At 47.0% G+C, this 14,001-nt stretch overlaps 1 protein-coding gene across 2 annotated transcripts in view; it reads right to left on the bottom strand.

The window, feature by feature from the left end:
- The window catches only part of SH2D3C (SH2 domain containing 3C), a 126,729-nt gene that overhangs the window by 75,264 nt on the left and 37,464 nt on the right, over positions 1–14,001 (bottom strand). Inside the window, exon 1 of one of the 2 annotated variants that reach the window (XM_040324763.1) lies at positions 1,905–2,050. The exons of the other annotated variant lie outside the window; for it this stretch is intronic. Coding sequence (XP_040180697.1) covers positions 1,905–1,966 — 62 coding nt within the window. The 5' untranslated portion in view covers positions 1,967–2,050. Of the gene's footprint in view, positions 1–1,904; positions 2,051–14,001 lie in introns of those variants that run through there. 2 annotated transcript variants of the gene reach the window in all.

Here is a 14,001-nt window from a genome sequence, read left to right as displayed (position 1 = left end):
CCCCATTCACACACAGCGTTTAGCTGCGATTTCGTTGCATGCGGTTTGGTGAGAATAGAAAAAATAGAATTGAATGCGTCCAGGTGCGATTTAGCTCAGCTATATGCACTTAACCGCAGGTAATCGCAGTCTTTTGTGTCAACTGCGGATAGCAGCGTGAGAAAAAAAAAAGAACAACAGGAAGCACATCATAATTAAAAAAAATAAAAAGGGTTGCTATGGAAATGACTACCGCAGCTAAACGCGGCCGCTTGCAACCGCGCGTAATTGCAATGTACAAATGCAGCTAATCGCAGTGCCCAGAGCCTTGAATTTCACTGAAAATGTACATGCTTTTAATTGCGGCACAACTGCCGTCCGTCTGAAAGGGACCTAAGCCCCGTACACACGATCGGATCTTTGTCTGACCAAATTCACATCGGAATTCCGACAGGGGACAAGAGAGAATGTTCTCTATGTAAACTCTGATGGAATTCATCGGAATTTCCGATGGAATTACTCCGATGGGGCATACATATACGGTCGGAATTTCCGATGGGGCATACAGACGGTCGGAATTTCCGATGGGGCATACAGACGTTCGGAATTTCCGATGGGGCATACACACGGTCGGAATTTCCGATGGGGCATACACACGGTCGGAATTTCCGATGGGGCATACACACGGTCGGAATTTCCAATAAAATTACTCCGATGGGGCATACACACGGTCGGAATTTCCAATAAAATTACTCCGATGGGGCATACACACGGTCGGAATTTCCGATGGGGCATACACATGGTCGGAATTTCCAATAAAATTACTCCGATGGGGCATGCACACGGTCGGAATTTCCGATGGGGCATACACATGGTCGGAATTTCCAATAAAATTACTCCGATGGGGCATACACACGGTCGGAATTTCCAATAAAATTACTCCGATGGGGCATACACATGGTCGGAATTTCCGATGGGGCATACACACGGTCGGAATTTCCAATGGAATTACTCCGATGGGGCATACACACGGTCGGAATTTCCGATGGGGCATACACACGGTCGGAATTTCCAATAAAATTACTCCGATGGGGCATACACACGGTCGGAATTTCCGATGGGGCATACACACGGTCGGAATTTCCGATGGAAAAAGTCCGTCTGACTTTTTCCATCAGATATTCCAATCGCGTGTACGGGCCATAACAGACAATTGCTAGGTTCGAAGCAGAGCGATGACACCTCACTCTTCCATCTCTTTTCTCTGCAAGGCTTTAGGGACAGATCAGAGCAATTCTGATTGGTCATCAATTCTGATTGATATGTGGTGCTTCCAAGGCAAAAGTTAAGGAATTTACTCATAAAAAGTATCCCAACATGTATAAATGTCTCAGTATTACAATGATAAAATGTTCTAAAGCGTATTTCTCTCTAGTCAACCCCACGTTGGCCTGATTTCCGCAAACAATCCTTAAATATATTGCATTGCTTGCTATTCATCTGGCCGTGTATGTCGTCTACCGTACTTTCTCATATCTTCTGAACTGCATCCCCCTTGTGTTGGCCAGAAGCCCAGATAGGCTCTTGTAGCCTCTGCATAAAAGAAATATACAGCCCATGTAAACGGCTGAAATCTCGCTGAGCTTTCGCTTTTTTTTTGCACGTAAACCCAGAATGAAACGCACACAACGAGGGTCTACATCTCCTACATTACACCAACCGATGGGTTCTAAAATCTGAATTCCTACAGGAACAAGTCATCGCCGCTGTAACATAAACACGCTGGGTTTAGTTCTATTCTGCTGTGTTACTCAACTAAGCAGAAGGAATCCAGGATCTTATCTTTATTAGAGTCATCTTGTTGGTTGCATTCCACCCCACAAGCACTACATCTGTCCACCTCTGCCCATAGAAGCCTTCCTTACCAGTAGCCCCAGGGGTGCACTCTCCTCCCCATATCTGTCATGGCTCTGAAATCCACGTTCATGTCTCAGTATAAGTTCTCGGTTCCTGAACAGCGACCGTTTGTGAACTTGGTAGAAGTCTGTACTGGACCCCATCAACCTCCCTCCTCCTCCTCATCCTAAGTGTCCCTCCCTCCTCTGCCCTGTATGGAATGTAGAACTGTACAAGGGGATGGCTCCTCTAAGTGATGGCAATCCAGGTCATTAGCATGCTCTGGGCATTCCCTGGCATCCTCCTATTCTCATCATACAAAGAAAAACTATTCCATCGCCTTCATATAAAGTGCAATATTTGTAGCGAGTGATACAGGAATCAAAGGGTTGCGTACGAGAATGCCTCCAGATGAGATGTCATTATAGAGAACATCTAAAAAAAATCCCAACGAACCCTTATGCCGCGTAAACACGACCGTATTTCAGGTTCTAAAAAATGATGGTCCAGATTCAAGAAGCACTTGCGCCCGCGCAACCATAGGTTACGAAGCGCAAGTGCTTACTTGCTCCGGTGTAACGAGTGCTCCTGATTCAGGAACCTCGTTACACCGACTGCAGGCTAAAATCTGCGCGGCGTAAGGCTCTTATGCCTCGCAGATTTTAGGCTGCATTCTTGCGGGGGCCGCTAGGGGGCGCTCCCATTGTGTATCCGCGTGTAGTATGCAAATTGCATACTACCACTGATTCACAAGCTTGCGAGTTTCCGTACGGCTACTTTTAGCGCAAGGCTGTCCCTTCTAATAGTAGGGGCAGCCAATGCTAAAGTATAGCCGGCCTTCCCGCGCCGTGAAATTTGAATTTCACGGCGTTTGCGTAAGTGAAACGTGAATGGCGCTGGACGCCATTCACGTTCACTTAGAAGCAAATGACGTCCTTGCGACGTCATTTGCCGCAATGCACGTCGGGAAAGTTTCCCGACGGAGCATGCGCTGTACGCTCGGCGCGGGAGCGCGCCTAATTTAAATGATTCCCGCCCCCGGCGGGATCATTTAACTTGAGCGCGCTTACGCCGAGCAAATTTGCCGGCGCGCCCTCGCAATTCACGGAGCTACTGCTCCGTGAATCGAGGGCAGCGCAAAATATTTGCGGGGGCGCAGGGCAAAATCGTTGCCCTGCTCCCCCGCAAATATCACGCAATTCTACTTGAATCTGGGCCGATGTTTTTTAGGCTCTAGAAAAAACAAAGTTTTTTTTTTTCAACCGGATCATTAACCACTTCCCGACGGCCGTACGACTATATATGGCCGCAGGGTGGTTCTACTTCTCTGGGGCGCCTTCAATTGACGTCTGCCCCTTTGCTCGTTCCCCGCGCGCGCTCCCGAGCGCGCATCGGGGAACTGCTGTGCTGGCCGTGTCCCTTGGACACAGCCAATCACAGATCAACGTGAACGGCCAATCGGAGTGGCCGTTTGCTAGGCGATCTGTGCGGCCAATGAGAGATGATGAGATCATCTCTCATTGCCGGTGATCTGCCGGGCTGGTTCCAGGTATCATGGAAGTTCCAGCGCATGCGCAAACTGATGCGCTGAGATGGTTCCAGCTATCGGGAAAGTTCCTTCAAGCACTGCGCAGGTGCAAACTTGCTGACGGAAATCCCTGAACGGCGGCCGGCATCCAGGGCGACGTGGATTTTGAGGTAAGTGGCCAGTCGGCCTCACGTCCTCGCTGCGCTCGGACGGCTCGCTTCGCTCGCTCGGCCTCCTGGCTCTTTTTTTAACATCCTCCAATCCACGGGGATGTTAAAGAATGAGCCTGGATGCCGGGCGAGGTTCGGGGATTTCCGTCGGGAAGTTTGCGCCTGCGCAGTCAGTGAAGGAACTTCCCCCATAGGGGAACATTGAGGACAAGTCACCGGCTCTCACAGACAGCGGTGCTGTCAGGGAGAGAGGAGACCGATCTGTGTCTCTTGTACAAAGGGACACAGATCGGTCACCTCCCCCAGTCACCCCCCTCCCCCTACAGTTAGAAAACTAATATTAGGGTACACATTTAACCCCTTCCTCACACCCTAGTGTTAACCCCTTCCCTGCCAGTCACATTTATACAGTAATTAATGCATATTTATAGCACTGATCGCAGTATAAATGTGAATGGTGCCAAAAATGTGTCAAAAGTGTCCGATGTGTCCGCCATAATGTCGCAGTCGCAATAAAAATCGCAGATCGCCGCCATTACTAGTAAAAAAAATAATAATAAAAAAATATATAATTCTGTCCCTTATTTTGTAGGTGCTATAAGTCGCTTATTGCGATTTTTTTTTACTAAAAATATGTAGAATACGTATCGGCCTAGACTGAGGATAAAAAATGTTTTTTTAAAAAAAATTGAGCTATTTATTACAACAACAAATAAAAATGTTTTATTTATTTTTTCAAAATTGTCGCTCTATTTTTGTTTATAGCGCAAAAAATAAAAACCGCAGAGGTGATCAATTGCCACCAAAATAAAGCTCTATTTGTGGGAAAAAAAGGACGTCAATTTTGTTTTGGAGCCACGTCGCACGACCGCGCAATTGTCAGTTAAAGCGACGCAGTGCCGAATCGCAAAAAGTCCTCTGGGCAGGAAGGGGGTTTAAGTGCCCAGTAAGGAAGTGGTTAAAACGGCCTTGCCTACACACGATCATGAAAAAAAAAAATATATAAAAACACGGCATAACTTTTGTGTAAACCAATCACTATACGCTTATTGAGATTTTTTTTTTTTTACCAAAAATATGTAGCAGAATACCTATTGGCCTAAATTGATGAAGAAATTCGTTTTTTTTTTTTTTACATTTTTTTTTATTGGATATGTTTTATAGCAGAAAGTAAAAAATATTGTTTTGTTTTCAAAATTGTATTTTTTTTTGTTTATAGCGCAAAAAATAAAAACCGCAGTCGCAGAGGTGATCAAATACCACCAAAAGAAAGCTCTATTTGTGGGGAAAAAAGAACATCAATTTTATTGGGGTACAGTGTCACGCGTCCGCGCAATTGTCAGTTAACTTCTTGCCGACCAGCCGCCGTCATTGTACTGTGGCAGGTTGGTTCATTCCCGCAAATCGCCATGACGTCTGCTCGGGAACTGTAGTTTGTGGGCGAGTGCACCCATTGGCCACCCGTGATCATTCCCCGCAGTGACAGAACTGTGTAAACAAGGCAATTCTCCGTTCTGACAGGGAAGATCACACAGATCCTGTTTTTCTGCTATCCAGGAAGGCAGATCTGTGTGTTTCCCCAGGCAGCTCATCCCCCACACAGTTAGAACACACAGTGAGGGAACACATTTAACTTGTTGATCGCCCCTGATGTTAACACCTTCCCTGCCAGTGTCCTTAGTACAATAACAGTGCATATTTTTTGCACTGATTACTGTAATGTCACTGGTTCCCAAAAAAGTGTCAAAAATGTCCGCTCTGTCCGCCTCAATGTTGCAGTCCCGCTAAAAATCGCAGATCACCACCACTACTAGTAAAAAAATTATGGATTTGTTGGAGCTCGTATGATTGATGGATTAATGAAATTGTTTATTTCTCTGTATGTATGACAATTAAAACAAAGAAATAAAAAAATAATAATAAAAATGCCATAAATCTATTCCCTATTTTGTAGACGCTATAACTTTTGCTCAAACCAATTAATATATATGGTTATTGCGATTTTTTTAAACAAAAATATGTAGAAGAATACATATCGGACTAAACTGAGAAAGAAATGTGTTTTTTTTATATATATTTTTGGGGGATATATGTTATAGCAAAAAGTAAAAAATATTGATTTTTATTTCACAATTTTCACTCTTTTTTTGTTTATAGCGCAAAAAAATTAAGGGCCAGATCCACAAAGAAGTTACGCTGGTGTATCTATTGATACGCCGCGTAACTTCTAAGATGCGCCGGCGTATCTTTTTTCTGTATTCAGAAAACAAGATACGCCGGAATTTTGCTAAGATCCGACTGGCGTAAGCCTCTTACGCCCTCGTATCTTAGTTGCATATTTACGCTGGCCGCTAGGTGGCGCTTCCGTAGATTTACGCAAATGAATATGCAAATTAGGTAGATACGCCGATTCACAAACGTACGTCCGCCCGGCGCATTTTTTTACCAAGCTTTTTCCGGTGTAAAGTTACCCCAGCTATATGAGGCGTACGCAATGTTAAGTATGGACGTCGGGCCACCGTAAAAAAAATTAAGTTTTACGTCGTTTGCGTAAGTCGTTCGCGAATAGGGCTGTGCGTAAGTTACGTTCACGTCTAAAGCATTGACGATTTGCGGCGTAATTTGGAGCATGCGCACTGGGGGCCAGATTCACAGAAGAGATACGACGGCGTATCTCCTGATACACCGTCGTATCTCTTGTCGTATCTATGCGGCTGATTCATAGAATCAGTTACGCATAGATAGCCCTAAGATCCGACAGGTGTAATTGACTTACACCGTCGGATCTTAGGATGCAATACTTCGGCCGCCGCTGGGGGGATTTCGCGTCGTATTCCAGCGTCGGGTATGCAAATGAGGATTTACGGCGATCCACAAAGGTTTTCGCGTTCGTTACGTCGTCGCTAGTAATTTTTTCCCCCTTCGCAAAGTTACACCTGCTTTAACATGGCTTAACTTTAGTCGAGCCATGTTAAAGTATGGCCGTCGTTCCCGGGTCGAATTTCTAATTTTTTTTTTTTTTGGGCGGAAGACGTCCGGGAATACGAATGGACGCTACGCACGTCGCCGTTCTAAAAAATGACGTCACTTCGCGCAAAGCACGGCGGGAATTTCAAAACGGAGCATGCGCAGTACGTCCGGCGCGGGAGCGCACCTAATTTAAATGGTGCCCGCCCCATTTGAATTGGGCGGGCTTGCGCCGAGCGGAATTACGTTACACCGCCGCAAGTTTACAGGTAAGAGCTTTGTGGATCGGGCACGTACGCTGTAAACTTGCGGCGGTGTAACGTAACGACGATACGTTACGCCGCCGGAGTTTGTTGTGAATCTGGCCCTGGGATTCTTTCACGGACGGCGCATGCACCGTCTGTAAAAAACGTCAAATACGTGGGGTCACGGTTAGTTAGCATAGAACACGCCCCCAACCAGCCTCTTTTGAATTAGGCGGGCTTACGCCGCCCGATATACGATACGCCGCCGTAACTAAAGATTATGAGATTTGCAAATCTTTGCGTTGTTTTTATGTAACTTTTTTGGAATTGGGGTTGTAGTTGATATTTAGCAGCATTTTCTGTATACATTAATAAAGGAAAGGGTTGCTTTAAATGGCATATTTTCCTATTCTACAAGGCTCTACTATAGAGCGATACCGCCAGTGCTGAATGGGCATTGTGCCCGCTCTGTACATGGACTGTCACAGATAGTCATGTTATGTTTCGGTCAAGGCTGAAGCTTGGCAGTTCAAAAGCCCATCTGCATAAGCACTGCAAGCAGAATAGCACACAGTCTAAAGATAGGGACGTGCAAATCCGGGCAACAATACACTGAAATGTGCTTTTGTTTATAGCATGCAAATTGTCAAGGACCAATACGGCCCTCTGCTATTTCCCACATTGTCTTTCTCTCATAATTCGAATAAAAGCTCACAATCTTTAACCCTTTCGCTGCCAGAGCCTGTTTAAAAAACATTTTTAGGCCTGAAGAGTACACAAAACTCACAAATATTATATATTTTCTGGAAGCAGAGAAATAAAATAGTGGTAGTTGCAATTTTTTATGTCACACGATATTACCGCAGAGGTAATAGCTTTTACCGCAGAGGTAATAACATTTTTCAGTAAAAAAACACACTGAGCTGGATTCAGGTACATTTGCGCTTTTTTTGCGGAGGCGCAGGGCAACGTTTTTGCCCTGCGCCCCCGCAAATTTACTGCGCTGCCCTTGATTCACGGAGCAGTAGCTCCGTAAATTGCGTGGGCGCGCCGGCAAAATGCCTGGCGTAAGCGCGTGCAATTTAAATGATCCCATAGGGGGCGGGAGTAGAGCGCATGCTCCGTCGGGAAACTTTCCCGACATGCATTGCGGCAAATGACGTCACAAGGACGTCATTTGCTTCAAAGTGAATGTGAATGGCGTCCAGCGCCATTTACGAATCACTTACGCAAACTACGTAAATTAGAAATTTCGCGACGCGGGAACGACGGGTATACGTAACATTGGCTGCCCCTGCTAATAGCAGGGGCAGCCTTACGCGAAAGACGCCGTACGGAAACGACGTAAACTGCGTACGCAGGGCTCGCGCAACGTTGTGAATCGGCGTTAGTATGCAATTTGCATACTATACTCTGAGCACAACGGGAACGCCACCTAGCGGCCATCGCAAGAATGCAGCCTAAGATATGCAGGCATAAGAGCCTTATGCCGCGCATATCTTAGGCTGCAGTCGGCGTACGAGGTTCCTGAATCAGGAGCATTCATTACGCCGGGGCAAGTAAGCAATTGCGCCTGTGTAACTATGGTTACACAGGCGCAATTGCTTCTTGAATCCAGCCCACTAATGTGAATTTTAGGGCAAACAAACACAATAAATTACCCAAATTGTTGGAAAAATATAGATAAGGTTGCACCAAGTAAATAGCTACCCAACGTGCCATACCTTAAATTTATGTGCGCCCGTGAAATGGTGACAAACTTCAGTAGCCTATATTTTCTATAAACCTATAGGTATCAGTTTAGGCCCAGATTCACAAAGGACTTCCGACGGCGTATCTCCACGTACGCCGTCGTAAGTCCGAATGTTCGCCGTCGTATCTTTGCGACTGATTCATAGAATCAGATACGCCTCACTGTTGCCAAGATACGAGCGGCGTAAGTCTCCTACGCCGTCGTATCTTGGAGTGCATATTTACGCTGGCCGCTTGGGGGGGGTTCCGTATATTTCCGCATTGAATATGCAAATGAGCTAGATACGCCGATTCACTTTACCCCTCATAAAGCAGTCATGTTAAGGTATGGACGTCGGAAACGTCGGAACAGCGTCGTATTTTACGTCGTTTGCGTAAGTCGTACGTGAATGGGGATGGGCGTAGGTTACGTTCACGTTGACGAAGCATTGAGCCGGCGTAATTTCCGGAGAAAATTTGACGTGATACTGAGCATGCGCCGTTCGTTAGGCGCGTCATTTACGTGGGGTCACGATTCATTTCCATACAACACGCCCCCTACCAGCCTACTTTGAATTACGCGGGCTTACGCCGGCCCATTTACGCTACGCCGCCGCAACTTACGAAGCAAGTGCTTTGTGAATACTGCACTTGCCTGTCTAAGTTGGGGCGGCGTAGCGTAAATGGGATACGCTACGCCCAACTAAAGATACGCCATTGTATCTGAATCTGACCCTTAGTGTTATGGAGGAGGTCTGGTGTTAGAATTATGGCTCTCACTCTGGCGTGCACGGCGATATTGCGCGTTTATGCATTTACCCATTGGGGGTGGGGCCTTTTTGGGAGCGATTTTATGTGCTTAGGTGTAACTTTTTTTTTCCCTATGTGATGATTTTTAAGTAACAGGTTCTCTTTATTGAGATATGACCCTGCATGTCTCCCCTGTACTCCATTGAATGTTTTGCAACGCAGATCGCATTGCAAAACATCCTTTTCCGACCAAACGAGCCTGGGACACAGAAAGCTTGACCCGGAAGTGACATCAGAGACGTGGCAGCTTGACCCGGAAGTGACGTCTTCTCCTTCCCCTCTACCCGTCGATGCCCTCCATGGACATCCTGGAGCACAATAAGCATGGCAGGGCGCAGCGGGGGTGCCGGTACTAGGGTTGCCACCAGTCCAGGATTCACCCAGACAGTCCAGGTTTTGAATCTTGTGCCTAGGTTTCAGGCAGACTGAAACCCGGACACATTATTCAGACCGGGCTGTGGCTCCCCAAGTAGCCAAAATAGTCACACACAAATCTGTTGCCATCCGGGAGCTGTGGGCAGCTGTCTGGGGGAGCGGGGCAAATATGTCAGCAAGAGCAATTTGGCAATTTGCACGATATGCGTACCGCATTACTACTCTCTCTGGGGGTAGGCTTGATGAAAAAGTGGCAACCCTAGCCGGTACCAGGGGGTGTGTGCGAGCGATCGGGCTGCAGCCACTGGATTGTGTGTGATCCCCCCCCCCGATGTTGGTGGTGGCGAAAGGGTAAAACAATGTGAATAGAGGTAACAACATTATGGCCTACAACAATACATACATTATTAAACCTTAAAGTATAAGTGCTCCCGATACCGAAACTGATACAAAATGAATGGCGCAAAGTATTGCATGCGATTTGAACAGAAATGCGGTGAGATTCTTGTTTGAATTGAGTGAGTGAGTGAATTACTTGTATAGCGCTACACATGCAAACTAAATCGCCTCAAGGAGCTTTCCATCCGGTGTCGTCCTAATCCTTCAGAAGAGGTGGGTCTTAAGCATGTGGTTTCCTACACGGCTCCTGTGTGAACACAGGCTTGTCATAGTGAAGTTCCCGCAGGGACGGTGAGGGAAACCTCCCTACATAACGTGTTCCACCAGCTCCGGATCCCATTTGACTGTGGAAATCTGCGGCTGCGGCTCCTCCTGCCGCTCCCCCCAGCCTCCAGCAGCTCTTTCCCTCTTGCGGCTCCCTCCAGCCTCCATTGGCTCTCTCCCTCCAGCCTTCAGCGGTTTGAGCCATCTCTTTCTAGTGCTGACAGGACAGACTACAGGAATTTTAATTGGTCAGCGTTATCACGTGGACGGCGCTGACCAAACCGAAGCCTTCTAGCCCGTACTGTAAGGAGAGGAGAGAAAGCCGCTGAATTTCAAATCCCCAGGCCAGTGAGGCAAATCGATTTGTGGGGCCCAATCGCTGTTGTGGGGCCCAAAGCAGCTGCCTTATACTTGCCAACTATCCCAGTTTAAATTCCCTTGTCCCTTGAAGTTTTAGTCCTTTGCTGTGTCCTGATATCTCAGTGTGAAGTGCTGCTACTAATGCTGCCCAGCTCTGCCCTATTATTGTGTACAGGTGACTCACCTGCAGACCCTGTGTTTACATGTAAATAACCGTCGATTAATATGTAAATAATGTGAGCATTCATATGTAAATAGCGGGCAGAATTCATATGTAAATAGCTGAGGCCAGGGGCATTCATATGTAAATAAAGGCGGCATTCATATATCATGCCCCTCTGCAGTGAAGAGATGATGTGTTGTAACCTCTAGCAACCAATCAGTGAGCAGTATTACTGTACAGTAATCTCTAGCAACTAATCAACAAGAAGAAATCATGTGCTGTAACCTCTAGCAACTAATCAGTGAGCCGTAATGTGTTGTAACCTCTAGCAACCAGTCAGTAAGTGGTAATGATATGCTGTAACCTCTGGCTACCAATCGCAATCACTGCCTGATCTTATACAGTAAACTGATTTTAAGTCTAGCTGATATTTATTGTATGTCTCAGAGCAGGTGGAGAGCAAAATTGCATGGGGGGGGCCCAAGAATTGTTTTGCCCAGGGTCCAATCAACATTAAAGACGGCCCTGAGCAGCTCCCACTGTTTCCTCCTGCTGACCCCACTACACGAGTTAGCAATAACCTAGAGGTAAGCAGGAGGAACCAAAGAGGGAAATTGAAACTGAGAAATATACACTTCTGGGTCCCCCACAGCTTTCCTTGGCTCCTCCTGCTGACCTCCAGGTCATTGCTAGCTCCTGTAATGAGGTCATCAGGAGGAACCAATGAGAGCTGTGGGGACGCAGCTCATTGGTTCCTCCTGCTGACCTCCAGGTCATTGCTAGCTCCTGTAATGAGATCATCAGGAGGAACCAATGAGAGCTGTGGGGACGCAGCTCATTGGTTCCTCCTGCTGACCTCCAGGTCATTGCTAGCTCCTGTAATGAGATCATCAGGAGGAACCAATGAGAGCTGTGGGGACGCAGCTCATTGGTTCCTCCTGCTGACCTCCAGGTCATTGCTAGCTCCTGTAATGAGGTCAGCAGGAGGAACCAATGAGAGCTGTGGGGACCTAGAAGTGTCAAATTTTCTAGTGCACTCCTTAACCCCCACTCAACTTTACCTTTTTTTCCATTATGTGATTGTCAGACAGCACAATGACACGGTATGGTATGACACGCCCTGGAGGACAGAAAAGAGGACATTGGGGGGGGAGATGAGAACCTGACTGTGAGTTATACAATGATTAGCAGAATGATGTCAGAAGTGGATGGGACAACTATGGGTTTAAGAGAAGTCTAACGTGTTAAGAACGCGATGACGTACAACACTACGACGAGGCGAGAAAAAAAAGTTTAATGCTTCAGAGCATGCGTTGAATTGTTTCCGAACATGCATGTTTTTTTTCCTCCGTCGGAATACAATACAGACAAACGGATTTTCCGATAGGTATTTTTTCGGTCGGAAATATTGAGAACCTGCTCTCATTTTTTTGTTGGTGGAAAAAGTCCGATGGGGCATACACACGGTCGGGAATATCCGATGAGAAGCTTTTCCAACGGAAATTCCGACCGTGTGCGTGCGTCATAAGAGAAGTGCGCAATTGTACAGGGAAGTTTGTGACCAATGTAGCATGTCTTGTTTAGCTACAAATAGAATACAGACTTTCTTCTAAGCGCCGGTTCACACTACTGCGACTTGGGATCCGAATTGTGTCGCCCCAAGTCGAGCGACATGAGAAATTACATTAAGGTGAATGAGAGCCGTCTTAATGTACACTACTGAGGTCGCTCCGACTTCAGAAAAGGTTCCTGTACTACTTCAAGGCGACTTCTAGACAACTTGTAGGCAACCTGTACCCATAGATTTCAATGGAAGTCGCCTCCAAAGTCGGATCACCATCTTAAAGTGGTTGTAAACTTGTTTTTATAAGTTTTACCTACAGGTAAGCCTATAATAAGGCTTACCTGTAGGTATAAAGAATATCTCCTAAACCTGTACGGTTTAGGAGATATTCCCCCCGCAATGCGCCGCTGATTGCAGACCTTGCCAAATTTAAATCTCCCGCGCGCATGCGCGGGAGTGACGTCATCGCCGCTCCAGCCAATCACAGCGCTGGAGCGGCGATACCCGGAAGACACACCGAGTCAAGATGATATCTCGCTCGGCGTGGACCAGGTAAGTTCCCTACACCTCGTTTTGAGGTAAGTATTTCATAATGAGCTAATATGCGGTGCATACTAGCTCATTATGGCTTTTACTTTTCAGGTGAACAAAAAAATTTTTTTTACAACTGCTTTAACTGAAGCAACTTTACAGGAAAAGAAAATAGTTTACTCAGGCAAACCCCTCCCTCAAACAGAGCTGATTATTCTGTGATTGGCCACATCCAAAGTCACCTGTCCTGGAGGCAACTTTAAAGGAGTTGTAAAGTAAAAAATGTTTTCACCTTAATGCAATCTATGCATTAAGGTGAAAAAACATCTGATACTGCCGCCCCCCCCCCCCCCCGAGCCCCCGTTATACTTACCTGACCCCTCGAAAGTCCCGCGCGCGGTCCCGAAATCCTCTTCGCCGCTCAGCCTGACCGCTGATTGGCTAGAGCGGATGGATTGAGAGCAGCGCAGCCATTGGCTGGCGCTGCTGTCAATCACATCCAATGACGCGGCGCGCCGAGGGGCGGGGCCGAGTGATACAGTGAGCGGCATTGACCACTCGCTGTATCACGGGAGCGCGCCTGCAATTACTCACCACCATGCAAGCTCTCTTGCATGACTGTGGTCAGTACTTGCGGGGAGGACCAGAGACAGCCGCGGACGGACCCCAGAAGACGCGGATCGGGGCCACTCTGTGCAAAACGAACTGCACAGTGGAGGTAAGTATAACATGTTTGTTAATTTAAAGGTAAAACATTTTTTTCTTTACTAACCCTTTAAAGGGGTGTTCCCGCCAATTTTTATGTTTATTAAAAGTCAGCAGATACAAAAAGTGTAGCTGCTGGCTTTTAATAAACATACACTTACCTGCTCCAGCGTTCCAGCGACGCGCCGGCCGTGGCTCCGCTCCTTCCCCCCCCCCCTCCCCGGCCGGCGTCTTCATTTCAACTGTGGGCACCCAGCTGTGACAGCTTTCGGCTTCACAGCCGGGCACCCACTGCGCAAGCGCGCGCGGCGCTG

This window comes from Rana temporaria, chromosome 9, assembly GCF_905171775.1.
Source record: "Rana temporaria chromosome 9, aRanTem1.1, whole genome shotgun sequence".
Lineage (NCBI taxonomy): Eukaryota > Metazoa > Chordata > Amphibia > Anura > Ranidae > Rana > Rana temporaria.
This window is presented reverse-complemented; position numbering and strand designations above follow the sequence as displayed.